At 53.6% G+C, this 26881-nt stretch overlaps 1 protein-coding gene across 2 annotated transcripts in view; it reads left to right on the forward strand.

Annotated features, from left to right (window-relative positions):
• The window catches only part of SHC3 (SHC adaptor protein 3), a 93368-nt gene that overhangs the window by 37688 nt on the left and 28799 nt on the right, over window positions 1–26881 (forward strand). For both annotated transcript variants that reach the window (XM_027616769.1, XM_027616768.1), the window contains exons 3-5: window positions 20254–20317; window positions 22287–22406; window positions 25405–25458. In XM_027616769.1, the coding sequence (XP_027472570.1) occupies window positions 20254–20317; window positions 22287–22406; window positions 25405–25458 (238 nt within the window). The remainder of the gene's footprint in view (window positions 1–20253; window positions 20318–22286; window positions 22407–25404; window positions 25459–26881) is intronic.

The raw sequence follows: 26881 nt of genomic DNA on the forward strand, positions 1-26881 counted from the left end.
ATATATATATACACTGTGTTCACAGAATAGAAAACTCCGCATTGCAAAAATGTAAAATCTTTAAAAACTGATCTATACATTTAATACAATTCTAATCAAAGTCCCACTCAGCTTTTTGTAGAAATCAATCAGGTGGTTCTTCAATGTACATAGACTAGCCAAGAACCTAGAATAACCAAAATAATTTTGAAAAAGCAATAGTATGTTGAATAAAAGTGGTGAGAATGGGCATCGTCATCTTGTTTCTGACTTTAGAGGAAAAGTTTTCAGTTTTTCACCATTGAGTGTAATATTGGGCTTGCCCCATATGTCCTTAATTATGCTGAGGTACGTTTCCTGCATACCCATCTGTTGAGAGTTCTCACCAGGCCTGTATGTTGAATTCTGTCAAGTGATTCTTCGGAATTTATTGAGATGATTGTATGGCTTTTATCCTTCATTTTTTTGAATCATGGTGTATCACGTTGCTTGATTTGCAAACTATCTTGCATCCCTGGAGTAAATCCCATTTGATCTTGGTGAATGATCCTTTTGAGGTGGGTTGGCTGGTGAGGATTTTTGCATCTGTGTTCACCAGGGACGTTGGCCTGTCATTTTCTCACGGTGTCCTTGTCTGGTTAGGTATCAAGGTAATGCTCCAGCCAGAATCACGCATTGCATTTAGTTGTCATGGCTCTGGGCTCCCTTCTACTGGCACAACGGTCAGCCTTTCTTTGTCTTTCTTGACATTTATAAAAAGTACACACCAAGTATTTTGTAGAATCTCCCTCAATTTTAATTTGTCTGTTGCCTTTAGGTTATGTATTTCTGGCTGTATAGAAATTGTGTCCTTCTCAGCACTTGTTAGGAGGTGTATGATGTCACCTTGTCTCAGTAGCGATGATGTCACTTTTGATGATTTAGTTAAGGTATATTTTTCATATGCGTTCTTGATATAATAATGTTCAGAGTGTATAAAAAAGCTTATAATTCACGGATCCTCCCTTAGAATCATAAGCATTTTCCCATCATCAAAATCTATTCATATTTGTTGGTCATTATTGAGAAAGGGCAAAGTCTAAAGTGTCTGAATGCAGTGGGGCAGGGGGATTGAGCCACGTTGCCTTCGAAACACAGGGTTTGGGGCGCCTGGGTGGCTCAGTCGGTGAAGCGTCTGACCTTGGCTCAGGTCATGATCTTGGAGTTCTGGGATCGAGCCCCGTGTCGGGCTCCCCACTCAGCAGGGAGTCTGCTTGTCCCTCTGCCCCTCCCCCTACTCATGCTCTCTCTCTTTCTCCTTCTCTCTCAAATAAATAAATAAAATTCTAAAAAATAAAAATAAAAGAGGGGCACCTGGGTGGCACAGTTGGTTAAGCGTCTGACCCTTGCTTTCCGCTCAGGATGTGATCTCAGGGTTGGGAGATCGAGCCCCATGTCGGGCTCCATATTCATTCAGCACAGAGTCTGCTTGAGTTTTTTTCTCTATCTCCCTCTGCCCCCTCCACTGCGCTCCCACGTGGGCGCTCTCTCTCTCTCTCTCTCTCAAATGAATAAATAAATATTTTAAAAAAGAAAAGAAAAGAAACACAGGGTTTGAGTTTCCTCGATGAGGTCTGGGTGAGGTGCTGTCAGAACCCACCGAGGCAACAGGACTCACAGAAGGGCGCTCCAGGAGCTCATGGCCCAGCACATTGTCGGTGGCCAATCAGTATTTGTTGACATCTTAAACTTGCTGGAGTCTGGGGAAATGGCTAAAAATGAAGCATCAGAAAAAGCAGGTTGTTAATAGTGGCGGCCCAGAGGATGTGATTAGCGAGACAAACTCTGTGTGGAAAAGGTGTTATTAAATCATTTCTCCTTCCTTTCTGCCCCCCAGTGCTTTTCTCGGAATATTAGCGTGGCTGCATGTGATGAGCAGCATGTAGAAAACACATGTAGAAAACAGTTTTCTTTGAGGGTGACATGGTAGCATAATGTCCTTTCTCTTCAAGTTTTTATTTACTGCTTACAATCTGGAAGAATGAAGATGTAGATAATTTCCGGATTAGCCATTTATAACTGCTTGTGAAGCACAGCCTCGAACTGCAGGAGAGGAAATTCCATGAGCCAGTCTGTAAGTTGTTCTCATTCACTCAAATGCGCTAAAACATCAGATGAGAGACACGTGTTGCTGAGCAGTGGGTCCGACCCTGCTTTCAGAGGTAGTGCTTTGTGGCTGGTGTTCTTTTAAGGCAGTGAACCTTCTCTGTTAGATGCCCTTGGTACACGGAGGGGTGGGCAGGTGTCCTTGCCCTGGGGCATCTCCCCAGGACCCAGGGTCTCTGCGGTGCCCCCCCTGGGGGAGCTTCTGACTCCACCTGTCCCACGGGGGGGTGGTCACCTGTGCCAGGAGGCTGCCCTGCTCCCCGCCACCCCGTGCGGTGTCCTCGTGGTGCTTTCTCCTGTTTGAGCAAAGCCTCTTCCCTGCTCAGGCCCCAGCCTCGCTTTGCCAGACCCCTTGTCCCACCGGCATTCTGTCCAGAGTCCAGGCCCCCTCTCCCTGGGGAGGGCAGCCAGCAGGTGGCTCCCAGGAATCTGGTCTTCAGACCCCACGAGGAGGTGTCCGCAGCTGCAGCAGACCCTCCCTGCTGCCTGTGACCCCTGGGACCTGCAGGACAGCCAGCTGACGGTGAAGGTGGGGCTGTCCCCACAGCCTGCCTTCCAGGGACACCCTTCTTTTGTGTGAATGGCGCATCCATGGGCCATCCCTGTTGATGTTGGTGGCGTGGGAGCTGGACCCTGGGGGACAGGGCCCTGGACAAGAGATGAAAACTGCGCTCCACGCCGGGGCTCCTTGGCCTCGGCATCACTGACATTTGGGGCTGGGTCGTGCTCTGTTGTGGGGGCTCTCCCATACATTTTAGGACATTCAGCAACTCTCCCCACCGACCTCCACCCGCTAGATGTGCTCCCGACGTTGTGACGACCGAGAGTCTTCAGGCTTTGCCCGGTGTCCTCGGGTTAAAACCACTGCACTCCACTAACCTGGATTCCCCCAAACTCAATTCTGTGTCGTGATAAACATCGTGTGCAGCCACCAGAGAAATGTTAGAAAACAAAAGTACGAAAAATAGAGAAGAGGCAGTTTTCTTTCACGTTTCGCGAGCACACTTTAGGCAAAGTTTTGCGCTCTTCCCTTGATCCGACAGATACTAATGAGTCATCAGGCTCCCAGAGTAACTGAATTGTGTGTTGTGTGGACATGTGATCTCCGGGTTACCCCGTCCAGTGGATTCACTTCTTGGTGATGGGGAGGAACTCAAGCCTCCGCATCGGGGTGGGGGGGAGTCCAGCACAGACCCCTCTAAGGGGTAGGAGGAATGGGGCTGGCCTTGCGGTCTCCACCTGGCTCCCCGAATCCAGGACACAAGCAACTAATGGTGCCCCGGTTCTCCGGAAAGCAAGAGTCTCTTATGCCCACTTATTAGCATGTCCCATTTTGTATGCTCGGTGAAATTCTTGTTTTCACCTGACTGTGACTCTCGTCCGTATGCGACATCAGTTCATGTGGTGGAGTAGAACCCGGTCCTCTGAAATGTACGTGCCTAGACATATGTTATGTATGATTTCTTAGCTGGGGTTTGTTTATATCTGAGGCAGTGCTTTCTGACGTGTGGCCACACGCCCACAGAGCCTTTTAATAGCGGCAGAGCACAGGATGTGCTGAGGGATGTCCCGCAGAAGCATATTATTGTGTAAGTTTGAAAGGGCCTTAGCTCAATTATTTAGAGCCTCAGGCAAGAATTCTATCATTATAGGGCATGAGAGTGCATGGAAAACACGGGGTTGCATTTGACAGGAAGTACTGAAGATTTAATCATGGCCAGAATGGAGGAAAGATTAACATTTGTTCTCATGTCCGTCGGCCGTCCGGGCCCCGTGGTCGGCCTCCTGCCGGGCCCGGGCACCCAGCGTGTGGCGTTGGGCTTGGACCGCAACGACTCTGTGCTGGCTTCTACTTAATTGCCACTTTTTAAAATTTTACCATTTTAACCATTTTTAAGTCTATAGTTCAGTGGCATTAAGTACGTTCACACAGTTGTGCAGCCGTCCCCACTGTCCAACTGCAGAACTTTCTCATCTTCCCGAACTAAAAACCCTGTCCCCATTCCAGATCAACCCCCTCCCCCACCCGTCTCCAGCGTCCACCACCCATGTTCTGGGCCCGTGATCCTGATGACTCCAGGGACCCTGTGTAGCTGGGATCACACAGGACGGTTGACCCTTGAACATTGGTTTGAACTGCACGGGTTTGCATCGATGTGGATTTTTTTTTTTGATGAATACAGTCCAGTCCTGTAAACATACTTCCTCTCCCTTATGATTTTAATGACATTTTATTTTCCCTCGCCTACTTTATTCTAAGAAGCCAGTGGATAATACATGTGACCTACAAGATTCGTGTGCATCCACTGTTACATTACTGGTAAGGCTTTGAGTCCACAGTTGGCCGTTAACAGTTAAGTTTTGGGGGGAGTCAGAAGTTATACACAGATTCTCAACTGTGTGGGGGTTGGCATCCTAACCCCTGGGTTGCTCAAGGGTCAAGTGTATTTGTCTTTTTGTGACTGGCTTGTTCTGTTTAGCGTAATATCCTCCAGGTTTGTCCTTGATGGAGCAAGGGTCAGGATTTCCTTCCTTCCTAAGGATGAGTAGTGTTTTCTCTGTGTGGACGGACCATGTTTTGTTTATCCATCCTTCTGGTCAGTGGACAATTGGGCTCTTGCCACTGTTCGGCTGCTTTGAACGTGGGTGTGCAAATACCTCTAATGGATGTGACGGGGTGTCTCCTTGTGGTTGTAACAAAATCATCATTTGCACATGGATAGCATTCACCGTTTTATCTAGAGCCCCGCTGCACCTGAGTTCACACCTGGGGCTGTAGGGGGTGGGTGTTTGCAGGTGACTCGCCTGCCAGGAGTCCCAGTCTGAACTCTGCAGCTTTCCACCGCACACAGGGCTTATGCTGCAGGTCGATCCACACACACCCCTCCCCCGTCCACCTGTAAGGCCCCAGGCAGGCCACCTGCAGGTCTCAGGTTCGCACCTGCAAAATGGAGGTCACACTGACCCCTTCCACATGAGAAGATTCACACCCTCACGGTGGTAGAGCAGGACCACGTGGTCGATACTCCGGAAGCGTTGGTTGTGGCTTCACTGTGACTTCTACGGTCCTCTCTCCCGTGGCAAGGACGTCACCCCTCGCCGGGCACAGAGTCATCGCCTAAAATGCTGTGCGCTCTGCTTGGAAATGCCTCTTGGGTCCCTTCCTCCTCCCCGCCCCCTCCCAGGGCTTCCCGGGGACTCTCCACGTCAGGGGCTCCCATACACATCAGCCCCCCCGAGGATGTGCCCAGCAAGCCCTCCCTCCTCCACGTTTCTGATCCCAAATCATTCCCCACGTTTTCCTGGAGCCTCAGAAGCTCCTCGGGACAGCAGGTCCCATCCCGATCCCGTGGGCTGGTTTTCTTGTCCTTTCTACGCTTGTTTTGTGTTTACACATGAGCTTGCTGAGGTACGAATTGCTTCTGGCCGAGGGCACAGATCTCAGGGGTATGGCTCCCTGGCATCTGCACACACTGGGTAGCTGTCACCCAGCCCAGGACTCAGATGGTTCCCGGCCCCAGAACGCGCCCCACGCCCCACGCCCCCCAGGCCCGCCTTGAACTGCTCATAATCAGGGGGTTGCCATGTACCCTGGGGCCTGCCTTTTCCCTCTCCCTCATCCTTTTGCATGCGACCTTCACTCCTGCTCCGGGCTGCCCCACTAGCATGTTCTTCTCTGCGGCTCGGGCGCCCAGTGAGGGCGAGGCCACAGAGTGCCACGCTCACTCTTGGTGTATCTTCTGGGGACCGTGTGCGCGAATTTCTCCTGGACGTGGCCCTCGGGTGCACTGCGGGGCAAAGGGTAGGCTATGCTTCTTGTCTCATTAAAAGTTTTTTTATGACAGTGCCCACCACCCCCCCCCCGGCATCATTGAGGTCCAATTTACACAAATAAAATCCAGCATCGTAAGTGTGCCTTGTGATGAGTGTGAGCAGTTGTGTATAGATAGGCACTAATCACCACAGCAAAGCAGACACAGAACACGCCCTTCCCCTCCAATTCCCTTGTGCTGTTGGCAGTCTGCGGCCGCCCCGGCTTCATGCAGCTCAGCGCCTCGAGGGGTCCCGCGTGTCGTGTGTGTGACTGCGGGTGGGTGGGACGCGGCTGCGCGGTTTCTTACCAAGCTAACTGTGCATTTACGTACAGCCCCGCCCGACGACACACGCCACGGACGTCAGCGCCCCCGCGGCACGCTCACCTGCACCCGAGCTGGGGGCAAACACATTCTGCTCTGTGCGAGCTGTGGTACACTCAGCAATAAAACAGAATGACTTAGTGATGCGTGTGACAATATGGACGAGGCTCGTGTTCTATTTTAAAAATATTTTTCCTTTTTAAAAATGTAATTAAAACTTGCAACAAGTTGGACGATGCAGACGTGCAGAACGAAAGATAAAGTCTCTCCCTATTCCACATGCTCACTCAAGGTGAGGGGACAAGTAGCCACCTCTTTTTGCATCCATACAAACACACACCCCACAAACACATCCACTTACACACACAAGCATACCCCCACACAGACCCCACAAACACACACGTCACACACACACCCCACAAACACACACACACACAGGGACCCCCCCCCCCGCCTTTGTTAACAACACCACACCCATCACTCCCTGGGTGTCCTTCTTCGTGAGCAGGTCAGGAGGTTTGGGTCTGACTCATTTTGTTGCAGCTCCGAATCCCGAAGTCTCTGCCCCTCAGTCGCCTGCCCCATCCCGTGTTGCTTCGCGGGCAGAGCTCCGCAGCGGGGACCCGCGGGCCTCCGTCCCCGTGCGTGTGGCGCTGGGTCCCGCAGGGCTCCCACCATGGCCGCTGCTGACGTCCCCACCAGCACGAGCGGCCGCTTCTTCACAAGTCCGCGGCGCTGGGCCTTCATGTCATGCGTTGTAACCAGTTTTATGGTCAAACGCTGTTGCAGCTGTTGTTTTCGGTGTCTGGCACCTCCTCCCTGGCACTCACCGGCCGGTCTCATCTCCTCCGTAATGACCTCCCTGGTGACATCCCTTGTCCGCTTTCTGTTGGGTTCCTTTTATTTCCTTATCAACTCGTGGGTCCTTCCTCTCATCAGATGTGTGCTGGAAATCGTCTGCATTACGATTAAAGGTTTAAATTAGAGCACGTTTATTCAAGGCCCGTTCTCCTGTCTTGAGTAGCTCCCTCATGGCGGGATGATGCCGACTATCTGATACTTTTATTTCCTTTACTTTTTACATTTGGATGTTCCCTGTGCGATCACACGGCCGTGGGCCCAGCCTGGAATCCCCGTGGCGTTGAAATGCCACCGTATCGTGCCTTCGATTCCGCCCGGGCACATGGCCATCCCTCTGGACTCGCGTCAGCCCGCTGACGGTCTGCGGTTCCGACCCCGGTGGTGCCGAGGCCGGGCTTCCGCCCCTGCGGGACGCGCCGCCCCTTGCTGGGCTTCCCAGCCGGCTAAAAGGAATCCTTCGCCGTGTCCGTGCAAAAGCTGTCCTGAGGCTTACAGTTATGATGGGATTAGCGGAGGGCAGTAGTGGGGAGACTTCTCGCTCCATGAAGTCATGACTTCAGGTCCAGGCCGAGGCGTGCGTTTCCATTTGTCTGGGTCCCGCTTCCGTCCTTGAGCACTGCTTCCTGCCGGCTTCTGGCGGGCACGCCTCGCCTGGCACGGTGGCCGTGCTTTGGGCCTCCCCGCGCATGGGACCCCCTTTGCGCCGTCGCCCCGTCAGCGCCCACTGCTCCTGCACAGCGTCCTGCCTGCTTCTCTCTGCGCCCCAAGGCCTCACACACGTCCCCGCGGCTTTCCCCTGCGTCTCTGCCACAACATAACCTCTCTCGGTGCTCCCGGCGCCGCTGTGTGGTCCTCCCTCCTCCTGACTCCACTCGTTTGGTGTCGCCGTCTCTCATCAGCTCGGAGCCCACGGGCGGGGCTGGCTCCTCTCCTCGCAGGTCCCACTGCCCGCGGGTCTGGGTTGCTCCGCACACACTCCAGCCCCACGGAGAGAAGGACCCGGCCGACCCCGTGGCAGTGCTGGCTCCGTGGTCTTGGCTGAAGGCGGAGAGCGAGATGGATGGGGACGAGTCTGTGCTCAGCTGCATCTTGTCGCCTGGGTGAGATGCTGCATCCGAGGCCCTCGCTGGCCTGGCTCGTCCGGGCCGGGCGCCGCCACCTCACACGTGGTCACAGGATGGTGTGTGTTTGCGACAGCACCCTCAGCGTCCCAGATTTTGACTCCTCTAATACAGTGTGGTCTGGGAAGACTTACAGGCCTTCTCTGAACTTAATTCCTTTTATCTTAGTTACTCTTTTCTTTTCTAAATGGGAAGAATGGCTCCTACATCTCAGGGGTAGTGGCTCAGGCTGATGAGGGGCATGAAGACGGAGGTCAGCCTTCCCCACCCTCGGGGTGCTGGCTCTTCATGACGTGTGTGTGTGTGTGTGTGTGTGTGTGTGTGTGTGTGTGTGTGTGCGAGCTGCCCTCCTACACGGCGGAGTCCGTCTTATTGAGCCTGGACACTGCCCTCTGGCCCCAGATGCTCCCCTGGCGCTGCCTTTCGATCGAGGACACCTTTACCCCCAGCGACTGCCAGACACATTCTCCGAAGGCTGATCGGTGACTCCTGTGCTTCGCTGGGGCCCCTCCTGTTCCCCAGTCAGAGGGCTCTGTTCTCACATCTTCGTGGAAGCCGGTAAGTATGGACAGAACGTCCGACGCCCCTCTCCAGATAGAGCCGTCTGTGATGAGCAGACTGTGCAATGAGGAGGAGAGGGAGGTAGGCTTGTCTCAGTAAATACTCCAGGAGTGCGGGCCGCCCACACGAGGGGTACAATTTTTTTAAAGATTTTATTTATTTAATTGAGAGAGCGTGAGAGAGAGAGAGAGCACAAGCAGGGGGAGGGGCAGAGGAAGAAGCAGGCCTCCCGCGGGGCAGGGAGCCTGATGCGGGGCTCGATCCCAGGACCCTGAGATCATGACCTGAGCTGAAGGCAGACCTTTAACCGACTGAGCCCCCAAGGCGCCCCAAGGGGTACGATTAACATGTCCAATGAGGGACGGTCAGACCAGCCTTTTCTTTCTTGCCTTGCAGGGGGGCTCTCTCCCTGCAGGCCGCTTCCCGCAGGACTTGGGCGAGCGCTTCCAGGAGCCCTGTGCCGCGCCCCCAGGGCCCCTGACCCCCCTGACCCTGAAGTCTGCGGTTCTCCCGGTCATGCGCACCTTGGTGCCGGCTCTGCCCGTCCATCGTCCTTTGCCTGATGCCCTGCAGCTCTTCGCCTGAGAGTAAACGCAGTTTTGAAGACAATCCCATTGCGCCCAGTGCCTATGCCTAGGACTTTGTTCTGCGGTTTTTTAAATCTCACGTCTCTTGTCTTCCACAGTTAGTGTGTATGATAACCTGTGGTTGTCGTTGTTAATAACGTGGTGACAGGGAGCACCCCCAGAAGAGGCAGGAGTATGGGGTGTGGCCTGGCTCCACACTCCAGGGCCCCCCCCGACCTCCAGTTGCCCTGAGTGGGGAGCTGGCCGGGACCCCAAGTTTCCACGAGGCATGAGTGCCATTTGCTGTCGGGAGTGTTTTGTTCTGCTCCGTGTCAGAGTATCTGCACACGGTCCTCCGGACATGAAGGGCCAGGGTGGGGACATTGTGCCCAAGTGAGGAGGTCTTTTCCCTCAGGACTCAGGGAAACACGATTTCCTTCCTTTGGGGAAAGAGCCTCTGGCACTGGCTGTGCTGACAACCCCGTTACTATTATGTGGGTCCAAGTCTCCTCAACTGGAAAACAGGAAAATTAGTTTCTGGTTGCATTATTAACTTCCCGCGGAATTGTGCAGCTCAGGCAAGAATGGAGCCACTGGATACACGTGTGTCTGTGTGCGTGAAGGGGCATGCGCGTGCACAGCAGACCCACGGTGCCGGAGGGGACCCGCCACCCCACCCACCCTCCATGTCGTCTCAGCGCGTGAGACTAAGGATAAGATGTTAGTACAAATCCAAGAGTGGACGCTTCAGTAGCTCATATGCTTACACACGGGTCTACTTATTTTCTTGTAGTTTTCTAGAGACCATATGTTTCTAGGGACCATATGTCTGCAAATGAATCAGATTATGGTCAACGTGAACGTGCGTCGTGTTTGGAGCCAGAATTGGCTGCCGGGACTTTACAGTTGTCTCCTTCTCTCTCTGTCTCTGATGCTCTGTCTACACGTGTACATGTGCACATGTATGTGATTATGTATAGACAGTTGACCTTGAACAACACGGGGGGATTGGGGCACGGATCCCCCACACAGTCAAAAATCCATGTACAACTCTTGATTTCTCAAAAACATAACTGCTAATAGCCTGTTGATTGGAAGCTTTACCAAAAACATAAACAGTCAATTAGCACATATTTTATATGTTATATATATCACATACTATATTCTTAGAATAAAGCGAGTTAGAGAAGACGAAATGTCACTGGGAAGATCATAAGGAAGAGAGGATACATTTATGGGACTGTGCCATATTTATTTAAAAAAAATCCACACACGAGTGAGCCTGCGCAACTCCAGGGGTCAACCGTATAATCAATTTTAGGATCAGTTCATGTGCCTCCATCAGTTCAAGCTCCTCTCTTGGTTCTGAAGGAAGGTGCGTCCTTGGAGCTTTGATGTGAATACTGCTGATGGCAACATTGACAGGCATATGCTGTGTTTGGCCCATGCCAGGCACTGTGAATGTGAAGACGCTCCGTGGGCTCGTGGATAATCTCATGTGGCTGGGGTGGCGGGGGCAGAATTCACACCTGCACCCTAACCTATGCCTGTAAATCTCCTTGGGTGCAGGGATACACGGGGTGCTATTGGCGAAGAAACACACGTCTCTTCCTTGCCGGCACGGACGGTGCAGGGACTCGGGAGGCATTTCTATTGCTAACAACCTTGAGGGTTGATGGAGCCATGCATCCCTGTTTTGGAAAGTGAGTGTGTGTCTTCGGGAAGTGGGTTCTGTGTTAACCTTCCGTGGGCTTATGTCCCTGGGAAAGCCTCGTGGGAAGCCGATCAGAGCTGAGCGAGAGGCACCGGCCCGCCCACAGGCCCCCAGCCCCTCTCCACCCCAGCTTGCTGCCTGGCGGCTTCTCACACCTGGTCCTTCAAACCTTCTCTTAATGGAAGTCAGCAGGTGGGACCAGTTTGGTGCCTTGATCAAGGACCTCTTAGCTTCAGAAGTCGGAAGAAAATACAGATCCTGAGGAGGCGTCCATGCGTCGGGACAGTTTCCATGGGAAGGGCAGGGCAGGGTGACCGGCATACAGCTGGCCAGCGTGAATAATCTCAGTGGGCTCAGAGCGAGCTATGCAGTGTCCCTAGTTGCCTGGCCTCTGGCCCCCAGACCATTCGAGAAGAGGAATGTTGCATTCTGGGTGCACGGACGGGCCAGACAGAGGAGGTCTGGCTCTCGGTGGGTTGGTTTGCACATCACAGGTGTGCTCGGGGCAGGGCCCTTGGCTGAGAATCGGCCAGCCCAGGAGGGACATCTCTCCCCAGCCAGGAAGGTTTTTTAAGATGTCCAAACTTCATAATATACAGAAAATGACCCCAGAGGCCAGGGCTGAGTGGCACGTGACTGCTGAACAGGGCTGCATTCGGCATCCTCCCGTTGCCTGAGCCCGGCTTTAGCTGTGGCCCTCAGACCTGCACCCTCCCAGCTGCAGGACCTCAAGGGGAGGACTTCATGGGGGTGGCCCTCTGTCTCCTGTGCTCTAGCGAGTGGGTCAGGGCAGGCACGGCCGGGTGATGACGGAGCCACCGTTTTACAGACACAGGAACATTGGAGGCTGAGAGGAGGCCAGTGTTTGGTGGAGCAGCGGCACGGGGCACTGGGATGGAGGCCTGCCTCGAGCTTCGCAGGGCGTATCCGTGGCCTGCTCCTTTTGCCACTGAGCACAGATTCACGTGGTTTCTTTATCCCCCAGGACAGATGCTGGTTTCTGGTCCCCATACCCCAAGCTCCTGGTAGATTGTAATGGCCTCTAGGGTGTTGAAGCTCTCATGATTCTGTGAGGACCCCGGGATTCTAAGTCTGTTGTGCGTGGCCTTCCTGGGGAGCAGCTTGGTCCTGGAGGCCCACGGGCTGGGATTCGGAAGAAGGACCATGTCTGTGCACCTCCCACACAGCCGGGCTTTGTGGGTTCCTGGTCTCAGTGCCCCACTCCCCGGGCTCTGAGGGACAGGCGCTCGCTGATTGCGTGCTCTAGGCAGTATGGCTTAGCTCTCCTGCCTCCATTTCCCCAACTGTGACACCAGCATGAATGGCTCTACCTTCCAGGTGTGTGTGGATTCAATGAGGCCGTAGGTCGCACGCATGGGGAACAGGGCCTGACAGGGTGTGCCCTGCTGTTATTGGGGTGTGTATCCAAAGGGCCAGAGACTTTGGGGTCAGGTTCGCTTGCATCGCCGGTATTCCTGCTCATTCCTAGCCGGAAGCAGATTTCAGTGGAATTAGTTTCCATTTGTGAGATTTGATCTCAGAAGATGCATCTCTCTAAGCAGGTAAGTGGCTCCTAAAATCTGGTGGTGGGGGGTGGCATTATGGCTGGGTTTCCATGGGTCTGTGGATTTGTCTCTGGTCGAGCGGCCGTCACACCCGGTGTGACCTGCAGGGCAGCACTGCGGGCCTATCCAGCCCCCTGAGGATGTGACTCCTTTATAAAGTCACGTCTGCTTAAAAGAGCAGCCAAGGTGGGCTTCTCTCGCTTGGATTTGGCTCATCAGCAAAGTCGCAAAGCAGTTGGGTTGGAAGTGGAAGACTTTTTCTAACCCAATGCTGAGAATTTTAAATGGGAAAAGAAGATTCAGGGAAAACGTTGGTAAGACTAAAGCAAGCCCCACATCTGTCGAAGACGTCTGCGACTTCCCTGTGACCTCGAGTGAACTTTAACCTTAGTTCTTCTAACCGAACGGAATATTGGCTTCAGTAGTACCGCAGGTGGGCTTTACTCGTGGGTCCATACCTTCTCATCCTTCCCCGGGGGTTCATCTTTCATTTTGTGGGATACCGGTCTGCCTGGGTAAGGGTCCTCGTTCCTAGTTTCCTGTGGGGTTTTTATGGGGACTTACAGGATCTGTTGTGTTTGCCTGTGTCTGGTAGTCATCAGCCAGTATTTATTTGCACCTACTGTGTGTGTGTGTGCGGGGGGCGGACCACAAACGCTGAGAACGTAGGGATCATGATGGAGGGGCGAGTCCAGGAAGTTACGAGCCATCAGCGAGGTCGCTTTGGCACCCCACTGACTTCCCGAGAGCTGCACAGATCTTCAAACGCACGGCACCGCTTACACTTGCGACATACTAATCGTTGGGAAGATTTAGGCAGTTTCAACCGGTTCCAGTGAAATTCCTTTTTAGAAATTAAGTCTGAAGTGCTTTTGACGGCCAAGATTACTGTGTGACTCTGCGTGTGCCCGATGGTTCAGTTATATTTGGATGTTTGGGCGCCAGGCGCCAGGGAATGTGTCTCACTTTGCCTGTGGATGGCACTGAGCGAGAGCCAGTTGCTCTACCCCTTGACCCCGGCAGGGGAGGGCAGGCTCCTGGCTCTGTCCTCGCCGTGTGGCTGGGTGTCTGGCTCTGCGACATCACCCACCGGTGTCTTGTGGCTTTGGGGCGGACATGCTGACCAGCTTTCATGTGTCCTTGGGAAGGGAGAGAGGCAGTCCCATGACACGAACACGTGGGGCGTCACTCGCCACGGCCAGGCACCTGCATGTTTCCTCCCCGATGGTCGGCTTCGCCACTTCTGCCACCGATGTCTGGCTGGCTTCCCTGCCCCCTTCTTGCAACCTCCTGGTCCTGCACATGGCGACTGATGTCCATTCAGCTCCACGTCTATCTTGTCAGCCTGTGCGGAGGGCCTCTGTGGTATGTCCCTCCTCAGCCACCCCCAGGTCTGGACCCTCTGCCCACGGCTCTGCAAATCCAGCCCACACTGTGCGGCCACACCTCCCACGCCCACCACAAGCCACGCTCCTCTCTGGACCCAGATCCAGTTTGTATTGTCTCATGACATCTCCTTCTTCCTCCCTTTGGTCTCTAGCCCCCTTTGCACGAGGCCTGTTTGCTGACGGGCGTCCTTGGCCTCTAGTTTCTCCGAAAGACAGGACTGCTATCCAGTAGTTACCAGTGCCCAACGTCCAACAACAGCCATCGTCTTCTCCGGACCATTCCACGTATCACTGGTCTCCTCCACAGGTTTCCTAAAAACACACTGTCTTGCACACTTTTCCTCGGTGGTCAGGGCGGGGGATGGGTTTGGCGTGGGGGTGGCCATGGGGGATCAAGGACAGCTTCTAGGTGTGGGGTGGGGGTGACCCTGTGGAGGCCGGTGCCATTTTCCCCCATGGGAAGATTAGGGGCGGAAAGCCCATGGTGGGGCCAGGCAAGGCTTGGTTTGAAGGATGTCTGAGAAGATTTGAGACAATGGGGTGGAGCTGTCAGTTGGGTGTGGGAATTGTCTCCAAAATCCTAGCCCTGGAGGAGATGTGGGGGCTTGAGATAAAGACTAATGATGCATTCAGAGCAGAGACAGTAAGACCCCTTAGGGCAGGAGTGGGTGGAGGGCACCACAGAGGCCCTGGGGGCTTAGCTCCAGCAGTCCTGACAGGCAAAGGCCACTGGATAGGGCTTGGGAAGACCAGATGGAGTGGAGCTGTAGTTTGCTGCTATTTGCCCAGCACCCAGCTGGGAGGAATCACAGGATGAGGGGGGGACTATGGAGCTTGTTTCTTTGGTGAGAGCCCTGTGATCTCCCCCGTCCCTGCAGTGGGGAGGGACGGGGTGGTTCCTTCTTGCTTCAGACAGAGGGAGGGGCGCCCGGTGCACTGTTGGTCTCCATTCCAGGAGTGGCTGTTGCTGACAGCCTCCTGTTGACGACCAGGCCCGGGGCTGGAGGCAGGGGGCACCTCGTGTGGGCCCTGAGCCCACTGGATCCACGGTGGCAAGAGGGCTACAGCTGCCCCATGCGTGTGGATGCTGCAGAGGACAGATGTGTGCACAGATGAAGGACCAACACCATCCATTTCACAGCATAGGCACCCAGATATTTCTGGGGAGAGGAGCCTCCAAAGGAGCAAGGAGCCAGATGCAACCCTTAGCCCTGGTGGGGGGCCCAGTCCCGGGGCTGGTGGGGTTGCTGCATGCTCCCGACCTCCTCTCTGCATGTGTCCCGACCCAGCCATGTTGTCAGAAGCTACAGGGAGGCACCCGCTGTCCTTTGCTTTCTTCAGTCTCGGCCCCAGGCAGCTCTAAGCGGGGGAGGATGGCCCTAGTTTTAAGTGATGTTCAGGGTATTTACTGTTACCTGGGCTGGACATCTTTATTACTGGAACTAGGAAAATGGAGTGACTTATAAGTGCCTGGGGACATTTTCTTGGCTGAAAATGGGTGGGTTAGAGATGGAGTGTGTCTGGGGTTTCATCCAGAGCCAGGGAGGGGGGCCCCCCCATGTGCACCGAGACAGGAGTTGGGTGCAGTGAGCTGGTTCTCGGGTTGTCCCCTGCTCATCCGCTCGTCCGAATTGCACAGAGGACAAAGAGGAGGTGGGCAGGATAGAGCCCTGCGGCTGAGTCCCAGAGAAGGCAAGACAATGGCAAAGAACACCAGGAGGGCAAGGATGTCAGAGCAGCGTGGGGTCAAGGAAAGGGAGTGTGGCAAGGGATCAAAGCGTCTGCTGGGGGCAGATGCATGCAAGCAGGTTGCCCACCACATTTGGGGCCATGGCCGGTGTGGGCAAATTTGCAGGGGCAGCTCGTGGGAACAAGAGTTGGCTTGGAGGAAGGGGGGTGAGTGCAGAGGGCACTATCACCAGCACGGTGTTGGCGGTCCACTTTGAGGAGGTGCCATCACTTATTGAGCTGGCTCTTATGACAGCCACGGAGGGCTTCCCACCCTATTAAAAAGCTGGCTGCAGTGAGTGGTGGGGTACACAGGTCCCTGGGCCGTCTCCCAGCGTGCTAGAGAGTGCGTGCCCAGAAGTGGATCTGTTGGACTGAGGGGTCTGCACACAGCCCGTCTTGCTTGATGCCACCAGTCTGCCCCTCGAAGGCTGTGCTGTGCTGCTTCTCACCATGTGAAGGGCTTTCTTACGATGTCTCATCAAGCTCTGATCTTTGGCCGTGAGGTGGCATTTTAACGCAGGCTTTATTCTTCTTATTTTGAGTAAAGCCGAGAATCTTTTCATACATTCAAGAGCCGCTTGTATTTCTTTTTCTGTGAACTCTTTGTTGGTATCTTCTAACATTTTTACATTGGGCTTTTGATATTTTCCTTATTGAGTTATATTAGTTATCTTTTTGAGTATGAAATGTTACCATTTTTTTCTTCTGCATAAAGTCTTATTTTTATGCTCTTGAGTGTGTCAGTATTTTCTTTTATGTTCTGGATTTTTAACATCCTTCCACTCAAATAAATAAAAAAAAAATTCCTCCCAGCTTTTTTCTTTTCTTCTTCTTCTTCTTTTTTTAAAGTATTTTATGGTTTCATTATGATGAAATTAGGCTTGCAATCCATTTAGGATTTATTTGTATATAAGGCACAAGACAGAAACCCAGTTTGATTCTTTTTCCTGGATAGCTGCCCAGACACTGAAACACCACTCACGTAACTCTGTCCCCCTTGGGTATGAATTACTGCATTTGTCACTCCAGGGGAGGAAAACACTCTTCAATCTGCCCTGCTGTGTTCTCTGGCTAAGGCCCTGCAGACAAAAGGCAGACTTACAGGAGAAAGGCAAGTGATCAGTGCATGCAGTACACATGCACACAGGGAAACTCAGTGATGAGTAACTCAAAGAAGTGGTTAGAACTTGGGCTTATATCACATCTTGACAAAGAAAAAGAAATCCGGACAGAAGTGACAAAGCCCAGGAAAAGAATTATGGGTTTCCTGGGGTGGCAGATTGTGGGGAGGCAAGTACACAGGGAAATCCACGAACAGGGAGAGCTAGCTGCAGTGTCAGCTCCTGCACTGGGTCTCAGGGTTGGGGGGCTGTAGGGGCTGCAGGGGCGGGGCTGCCTGGTGATTCACCTCCATCCTTTCCACAGACAGGGGAATGGGGCTGTCTCTACAAATTTATGTCCTGCTTTTAGGCAAATGGGGGGAAGAGCAGAGCTATTTCTTGTGAACTCTTTGTTGGTATCTTTTAACATTTTAACCTGCTGCTTCTCGGCCGCCTTCAGCTCAGAATAATCCCAATGCCAGCATGGCCTGTGTGGCCTGCACGGTCTGTGTAGGTGGTGTGTTCTGCTCCCCTTCACCATGTTTATCTCTCCCTTTTGTTTCTTCATGGAATGGATAGCACTTTGCCATCACATGTGTTTGATGACCCTCCATCTGCTAGAATACGAACCCATGATGGCAAAATCACCATTTGGGACACCTATATATTTATGATTTTATTCTGTAAAATGTGTGTGTGGTGGGGGGAGTAGGCAGCACCAGATGGATGAATGGGAACAAAGGTGGTGCTCTATGAGTCCAAAGGACCCAGTTCTCAAATCCTGTTACACTCCGTGCAGCAGTTATGAAATAAGGGGGGCGGTGCTGGCTCTCATGAGAACTTCATGCTAAATGAGGGGAGGTTGTGGGACCATGACAAAGGGAGGCATCAGTTACTTTTGGGTGATTGCACAGGTCCCAGAGATGCCTGTTAGCTGAGCTCCGAGGTCATGGCTTGGCTCACTGAGGTGGGGTCATGCTGAACAGGTGGTTGAGGTGTAATCTCTGTTATTAGTGACGGGGGAACCACCTGTTACTGCCACCTGAGACTCAAACCAGGATTCAGTGGAATTACACAAAGCTAAGTAACTATTGCTAACTGAACATATTGAGATAGGACCACTCACGCAAATGCACTGTGCTAGACAATAAGGAGGGACGAGGAGAATCGTGACCTCTGCAGTTAGACCATGGAGTTAGCAGGCAATCTGAGGGTAGCAGTTACTACATTGCATCACAACCCTATTTCAAGTGGAAACAGATGCCATCAGCCTGGGCACAGAGACCATTCGCATGCACACAGGTTAGCACATGAGCATCAGAAGCAAGTATGTGCCGGTGATGGAGAGAGGACATTTTTCCCAAGAGCAGCCTGATTTGCAACCATGTTGGGGGATTCTAAAGCTCACAAGGGGATCCTTTGGACTTAATTGGGTGCTCAAGTTCTGAGAAATTTCTGGAATTTCTGACATTTGCAAATCTTAAGGACAAAAGACTGAGTCTCTGAATGCGCCCTGGGATGCTGGCTGACTCTCAGTGGGAGGACTTGCTTGACAGATGGGTTTATTATTTGCACTGCCTGTCCCCAACCCATTCTAATGTCCACGGGTGATTCCCATGAACTGCACACAGGCCGGAGGGAGGCCTGTGGCCCAAGCTTCGTGGCCCACCAACTCAGACACGGAAGTCATACAAGTTAGACACTTGACAGTTATCCTCTTGGGAAACTGTCACCCAAGGCTGATTTCTTTTTCTCATTGTCCATATTGGCGGATCGGGAAAGAGATCCGAAGCTTATTATGGATATTTTAAGGAGAGACTTATGGGAAGCTTCCTGCTGGGTGATATCTTTCTGGCCTGCTGGGACCATCAGAGACTTGGCTGGCTTTGCTCAGCCTAATCTGTCACTTGATATAACAAGCACAGTGCAGAGATGCACTGAACTTTTTTTTTTAATTAAACAGATAAAATATAGATGCTGAGGTTTATATAGTTCTCTAAAGAGACAGCTTGACCTTCTTCAATAGGAATTTGCTTTTAGAAGGTACTTGGGTAATCATTTTGATAGAACCACAGTTGGAACATTATTATACAATAAATGACTAAGCATAAACATCAAACACACTCATTCCTTTCAAATGAACTTTTTCTGAGTCACGGTGAATCAGTCTATAGTCTTCATGGCATCTGAACTTCTAGAACAGTCTTTCCCCACTCCCTGTGGTGAATTCAGCAGCAAAGATGAGGCTTACCTGAATAGTCCCTTACCTCATTTCACAAGGACAAATTTCTCTCAAAACCATTGTCTTGTGGTGGCAATTATTTTTCTAGGTGATAGAAAATAATTTCAAGAAGTACTTAGCGTAGAAAGCTTGCAGAATGTTTCTGAGGACCATTGTGCTGCTTGTCATTTGGCGTGTCCAGATCCCTGTTTCTTTCTTTCTGTGTCCTCTTACTATTTTGTCCTTTCCCCATGAGCGAGGTGAGATATTCATGTTCGCCCAGCTCCTTCCGGGGCTCCTGACTTCAGAACCACCTCTGGCCCGTCCCTGTCACTTCCCACCGAGGCCAGCTCACAGAGTGATCTGTTTGCTTCCAGGCACCTGCCGCCAGCCACGTCCTCCCCACCCCCTGCCTCCAGCATCTGGACCAGAGCAGCCTCCGTGTGCTCCGGCCCCCACGTTCCCCACGTTCCCCACCCTCCCGGGGTCTCCTGCCCTGGGGCCCCTCTGCAGCCGGACCTCCTGTCACACCCCCTATACCGAGGGGTCTCCTTGCCTCCATTCCTCAGGGCAGCGCCCAGCACATAGTAGCCGCTCAGTAAACGCGCGCCTCGGGGAGCTGCCCTGCACAGACCTCACGTCTGGCTCAGCTGTGTCCTGCTGGAGTGCCTCCCCTCCCTCGGAGCCCTCTTGCTTTGATGACGCTTACCAACTGCAGAAGCTGAGAATAACACTCAGAGGACCAAATTTCTTTTGATAACCTTCTGACCCACTTTGGAAGGATGCTGACCTGTAGCAGTACTTGATCCGGTCAGGGCCTGTGCCAGGACCGTGACCTTGAAGGGAACACCAGGAGGCCACAAGTCTGGGTATTGGTTTATTAGATGGCGTCCTAACCAAACATACAGCAGAGGGGCGTGGCATCGATACCTGTCACATGGTCAGGATGCGTCCGTAGCACCAGGAAGAGCCAGGGTGCTGCCCGTCAGAGGTTCACGATGACCTGTTTGTTCAAAGGGAACTGGGTGAACCCTGCGGGGCGGGGGGACTGCTGTCTACACTGAATGCACAGCAGATGTTTTCCCTGGGGATGTGCACATGTGGTCTCTGGGTTGCAGAATCCTGATTAATGTGACAAATGGATCTCTCTTCCTGCCTCCTTAAGGGAAGCCATCAGCCGTGTGTGTGAAGCCGTCCCTGGCGCCAAGGGAGCCTTCAGGAAGAGAAAGGTACTGTCCCCTGTGTCTTCTCCCCACGTGGCACCTTCAGTCACACCCCACCCATCAGGGCCCCGTTAGGGTCCCCCGGCCATGCGCTTGGCAGGACAGTTGGCTGTCACGGGCCGACCCAAGTCAGCACCCCATTGCACCCCAGGGGCCAAAACCTACAGACAGTGATGAGAACAGACACGTGAGACAGGGCCCGAGCTCCACTAAGCCTTTAGGGGCGTGAACTCACTTCACTGGGGCAACATTTGGGACAGACGTCCCACTGCTGTGCTGGTAGATTTAACCAGCAGCTCTTGGGGGGGGCAGAGTAAGAAGATTACTGGCAAAATCTGTGGTGTTTGCCAGTTTCCGTGGTATGTGTACTCCGCCTGGCAGATTTCAAGCTCTAATGTGACATCCCTGAAGACGTGCAGCAGCACCATCATTGCACGGGTCCCCACCTGGTGCCCAGGTGCAGTAGACACGCGTGGCCAGAACAGCACAGACGACCGTTAATGCAGCAGAGACAGCTAGAAAGTGATGAGTTTTGAGTATTGTTTTTTTGTTTTTGAAATGTAATTTATTTAATTGCAAATTTACATAAGTTAGTTTTTCACAGCAGCTGCTTTTAAAGCCCAGCTCATAAAATTCCTGCAAATGTAATAATTGTCTCTCATTAGCTGGTAGAGCCTGCTCCAGGATGCCACGGATATTCCCATTTTACAGATGGCATAAACTGAGGCACAGAGAGAGAAGCCATGGTGTGTGTAGGTGGTGGGCTGAGCTCAAGCCCAGGTCACTCCACCTTTTCACTCTGAGGTGGTTAGGTCGGTAGGGGAAAATATGGATTGAGAGAAAGCTCAGAAAAACTCTCTGGTTAAAAGTCCAGCAGGTACATAACTAAGTGCTCACCATCGGGCCTGTCTATGCCCAGACTCTATCAGGGGGAGCATCTCTGGTGTCTCTGAGTCTGTCCTGAGGCTGAGGTTTGCAGGCAGGTTGTGTGTTTGCCCCTGTCACTTCCCGGGCTGCAGGTGGGTTTTGTCTTCATGGCCTGGGGACATTGGTGAAGCCACAGGGCAGCCGGGTTTCCGGCAGAGAACTTTGGGTCTTGAATCTCGCATGCAGTAGCTAGGCGGGAGCGTGAGCACAGAGCTCGGGAAGCTCCTCTTTCAGAGCCAGGCGAAGGTGGTGGAAGTAAGGTGCGTTTCAGGGCTCCGCCCCAGGTGTGACTTAATCAAAACGGGGAGCGTCTCTATTTTTAAATAGCTCTTTCAGGAGATTAAAAAGCAGTGCATGCCTGGTTAAGAACTAGTGTTAATTGGCATATCTAAAGAGGGCACGTTCTCATCTGAAAGGGAAGGGTGGTCAGTGGGCCCTGGATGGGAGGCGGGTTTTGGCGGTGCCTGGGGGAAGGTGCGTGGTGGGAAAACGCAGTCCGTCGGGGCCCATGTGAAGGACCTTTAGTCAAGCCGAACCGGGTCATCCGTCCTTGTGCGGGCCCAGCACGTTCTAAGTCTGTGAGCTCGGGCCTGGACGATGTTCCCGCCAGACGGTTTGTGCTCCATGCCTCTCAGCAGTGAGCAGTCTCGAGACTCCGCAGGATGCTCTTCGCCCCATGAGCTGGACCCTCCTACTCTGGCCCTGAGTCCTTTCATGAAACCAGTTTCTGGGCCTCACAGCTGTGGGCGCTGGTCTGTGCACGTGCCCCAGGCTTAGGAGGGACACGCGATGCGTCCCCGCAGGAGGCACCTGGACTCGGTGCTGACGTCCCAGCGTGTGCACAGGAAATGTTACCGCCGCCTGTTGTGTGCCGCAGAACTTGTGTGTTAGCGTCGGATCCCGCCTCCCAGCTCCTTCGTGGCACAGTCTCCTTCCTGAGCCCCGTGAGGGCGGGAAGGTGGAGGTTTGGGGGTGTGGCAGACGGGAACCATGGAGAGGCCAAGACAATGGGAATCCAAAGCTAAAATCACGCTGCTTGATTTCACAGCCTCCCAGCAAAATGCTGTCCAGCATCTTGGGCAAGAGCAACCTCCAGTTTGCGGGGATGAGCATCTCCCTGACCATATCCACCGCCAGCCTGAACCTTCGGACGCCCGACTCCAAACAGGTCTGTAGGCACTCGGGTGCCCTGCCCCGCCCATAGCCCCCATGACGGGTGTTCAGGGCAGAGCACGTTCCTCTAAAATCTTCACTCATCTGCAAACTTTAGCTCCTCTGAAGGGTCACCAACAGAATATAGACGGAATTGGTTTTCTTTAATTCTGCTATAAATGACCTTTCCCTTGAGGATAATTCTGAAGTCATAGATTTACTCGCAGCGTAAGGGGAGGTGCGTGTGTCTGCTACGGGTTTCATTCCTTTTGAAGTCCCGTTTCCTTTGCTCTGCAAGCCCACGTCTTACTTCCACATTCGATCATCTCTGAAGTGGATGGCACGTGGCGGCTTAATGAGCCCTGTCTTTTCTGTCTCCGTGGTTCCTCGTCTGGAACCTCTGGCGGTTGGCAGCGTCCCGTGATAGTGGACATGGCCCGGCCGGAGTGGGAGGTCTGCCGAGGCCGAGGCCATACAGTAGTGGCGACCGAGGGGTGAAGTCAGTGGGGGAGGGCCGGCCCCTCGGCAGCGTCTGTCGTAGGCGTCTCTGACCTCAGTTCCTTCAGCTGGAACAGTGGGTAGAGGTCAGGGGCTGTCCCGGGTGCCCACAGGTGCAAATGCTCATAGACACACAGGGGCGTGAGTTCTGCTCCGCCCGGGCCTCCGGACAGTGTGAGCTGGAAATCGGACGCATCCACACGGCCAGAGATGGGCCAGCCCCAGGCCTCCGAACGACCCTCCCTGACTCTGGCCGTGTGTTCCCAGGGATGCCCGGGGTTACCTTTATGTTACCACACATACCTTTATATTTACTGATTTCAGTGTTTCCCAGGTAAGCAAGCAGCACCCCAGCTTCATTTATTCATCTGCCCCCCACCTGAGTGTTGAAATAAATTCTAGATCCAGCGTAGAAACGAGAGGCAACGTCTGGGTTTGTTTCGACGCCTCACGCTCTCTCCTTTCCCTAGCCCCCCCCAGTGGATAATCATCATCTTTTCTCATTGGTGCACCGACGCGGGGGGAGGACTGTCATTTCGGTGGTGGGTTGGGAGGGTTCAGCGGGCTCAGCCTTGCTCTGGGGCTGCCTCAGGGCTGAGCACCTGCGGCCCGGGCTGCAACCTCACCCTGCCCAGCAGGCGAAGGAGGCAGGTCCCCTCGGCCCTGAACCACGCGCCCTTATGCACCCTCACATGATGTATGGGTGCTCCCGTTTCTGGAGACCCTCAGGGTGGCCCTCAGTTCTGTGGCTACACCGCCTAGTCCCCTCCTCTCCCTCATTCCTCCCTTAAAACAGCAATCAGGAAGAGGGGAAGGGATGCGGCCGTCCTGGCACTGGGGGCTGGTTGGCTGTGTCCGGTCCTCACTGTCTGTGGAGGATGGGTGTGGGGCTGGGCTCAGGAGCGGGGGTGCCCTCCCGGACACAGGGGTACAGCCTGGGGTGGTTGGCGCGTGTCCCGGCCACATCCCCTGGCTCTCCTGTGGCGGAGTGTACACGGGGTGCCTGTTGCAATCAATTTAGGAGCAGGCCCGGCTGGACGTTCCCCACCCCGCACAGAGGGACCATGAAAGGGCCCGGCCACTCCCCTCTGCAGAGCGCACAGGGAGGAGAAGCACCATCAACCTCCCAGGGGTGGAAGCACCTGCTTTCGGTTCACCATCTCCAGACTTCTTGCTCTCCGTTTAATTTCCACCTTACCCAAAGGGCTGAGAACAACCACACACTAATGGTCAGGCATGATCGTGGAGACCAAATACGATTTCCATTGTATCCCCCAAGTCATAACGTCTGCTTCAGTTTTAAACCCCAGTGTGAGAGCCGCCTTACGAGCAAAAACTAAGCAAAAATCAACACCTTTTAGAAGTTTAACCTCACTTGGGGATTGCTGGTGCTCGCTGCCATGCTGGGGGCCTCCTGGCCCGGGGCAGGAGGCGGGAGGGTTCCGGAAGGCTGCACGCGGCTGCAGGTGGTTGGATCCGGCAGGGTCCGCATGGGCTCCAGAGCCGGCCTCCTTGTTTGTATCCAGTTACACGCTCAGGTCTTTCTAGATCCCAAGCGGTTTGCAAGTGCCAACAACCCAAGTAAGCATTTTAACCGTCTGATTTTCTCTTACAGCTCAGCCATAGTCTTGCTTTGAGGGTTACGGGAGCGTGGCTGGGAGGCCCCTGGGATGGTAGGGTGTCACCTCCGTAATCTCCCCCTGCCTGCTGCCGAGGGCTTGAGGGGCCGTGCGGAGATAACCCTACGTTGGCGGTATTGGGGTAGGGGCAGGACTGCTGTTTCCACCCCTGGAATTTACGTCAGTGTCATTACATTGTCTTCAAAATGATACAAATAGCAGGGAAAACGTATGTAGCTTTTTAAATTTAGGGCAGCTCCTAATTTACTCAGGGTCTCCTGACTCCTACCGCAGGCAGCCGTCTACAATGCTAATGGAAATTTCCCAGTTTAAAATAAACTTGGGATGCCCTTGCTGGCCTTTAAGTTGATCACATTGATTACAAGGGTGCCTGAGACGGCCCCACGTCTGATGCGGGCTTTCTTGATTTGTACGTGCCCGGGATTCAAGTGGGTGACACGCTCCCCTCGGCGCTGCAGGCCGCGTGTGTCTCTGGAGACAGACACTGCAGCATGGACGTGTCTCGGCGTGGGGCTGAGACGCTCTCCTTGTCAGAGAGCCCCGTGTGTGGTCACAGTGCTGCCCACGGCCCACTCTCGCCCCTGGGCCTTGGGCTCTCCGTCTGTGAAGTGGGCGCCCCTCCTTCCTCCCTTGAGGGCTGCCATCAGACCCACGTGACATGGCTCGGGCCGAGCGGCTAGACCAGCAGGGGCAGCGTTGGGAAAAGCCCATTAACGGTGGGTGGCCGTCACGACTGATCACTGTCGTGTTCGTCGGGTACCCGCTTGACCCATCTTCAGGACACCTTGCAGGCTCCTCCCGCCTGCCAACAAGCAGTTGGTTTTCAGAGCTGAGGACCGCGTACTGACGACCTCTCTCGTTTCTTGTTCTGGGCAGATCATCGCGAACCACCACATGCAGTCCATCTCCTTCGCGTCCGGGGGAGACCCGGTAAGTGCCCATGGCTTGTGTTCCTTGTTCTCGCTGGGAGTCCCCGAGAAGGGGTCTAGCTTCACGACCAGGAAAGGTAACCGGGATGCCGGCTGCCCCCTCCCGATTCCACAAGCTCTTCTCGACGACCATGAATTTTCATTTCCTCAGCCCAAAGCTGTCCAAAATCCTTCAAGTGTTGGCTTTCTGAGGAGCTCTTGGGGCCATCCCTAGTCTCGGAGCCGACAGGGTCCCAGTCTGGAGACTGCGAGTCCTGCCTCGTTCCTTCCTTCTGTTGGGCCTCCCCGAGGGCCCTCTGATTTCCTATTTGAAGTCAACTGGAAGGCTGTGAATTTACTTAGTCTGCTTTATTCATAGATGTTTGGAATTAGAATTCTTCTCCCCAAATTTAATGCTGTCGTCTTACTGGTTTGCTTTGCCAGCAGGGAAGGAGTGCAGAGAGAGAGCGAGAGAGAGCGCAGAATGAGAATGTTCTATTTTTGCATTGCCTCTTTTGTTAAGAAGGTGGGGTCACAAAGGGATTTGCCCCTACCTTGGTCAGGAGCACCAGGAGGTGGTGTCCACATGCTCAGTTTCAGGGTCATCAGAAAGCCTCCCCCTTCTCCCCCACCCACTGACTGCTGCTCCCTGTTGCCCACCAGTCCTTTGGAGCAACCCAGGCAGCAAATCGTCTCCAGGGAAGGAAAGCCTTTCAGCCCTTCCCGCAGCGAAGGGGAGGAAAGCACCCCTCCCCCCAAGACTGTTATCATACCATTTCGCATTGGTCCCAGTAACATTTTCACCGATCTGGGGAAATATTTAAAAATTAGGACAACAACAGGTGAGTATTTTCTTGGACCTAAATTGACTCAAAAAGAAAAATTGTTCTATATCCTGGCAAGACATCCCTTTGCTGTTAAATAATCTTTTATCATCACAGAATGGAGGTTTAGAAGCGGCGTTTTGTTCTGTAGAAGTCTACGGTCCAAGGCAGCCCGCGTGACCGGTGCCAGAGGTCGTGTCTGGGTCTGGCCCGGGGAGGGAGTGTTTCCCAGGGTCTGTGTTGATCCCGCACGCTCTTCCCCCTGCTCCCTTTACCTGGGGAACCTGCCTCTAGCCCGAAGGTGAAATCAAGGGGGCGGTTTCCACTGCTGGCTCTGGTCTCCACATTTCCAAAGGACAGTACCGTCCGGGCCCGGGTGTCTGGGCTGCAGACAGCCTGCGCCCGCCACCCCCACCCCAGCTGCTGCAGCCCCCTGGGAGGCATCATGGGGCCCAGGGTGCTGGCAGGAGAGGGATTTACCGCCCTGCACATGGTTCTCTGCCCTCAAACCCCCACCTAATTGACAGAGGATGACAGGGCACCATCCGAGCACCCCTCAGTACTTCCACTGACTCACGCTGTCCCCCACACTTAGGGTCTTATCCTCAAAAGTCTCCCATC

This window comes from Zalophus californianus, chromosome 13 (assembly GCF_009762305.2).
Source record: "Zalophus californianus isolate mZalCal1 chromosome 13, mZalCal1.pri.v2, whole genome shotgun sequence".
Classification (NCBI taxonomy): domain Eukaryota; kingdom Metazoa; phylum Chordata; class Mammalia; order Carnivora; family Otariidae; genus Zalophus; species Zalophus californianus.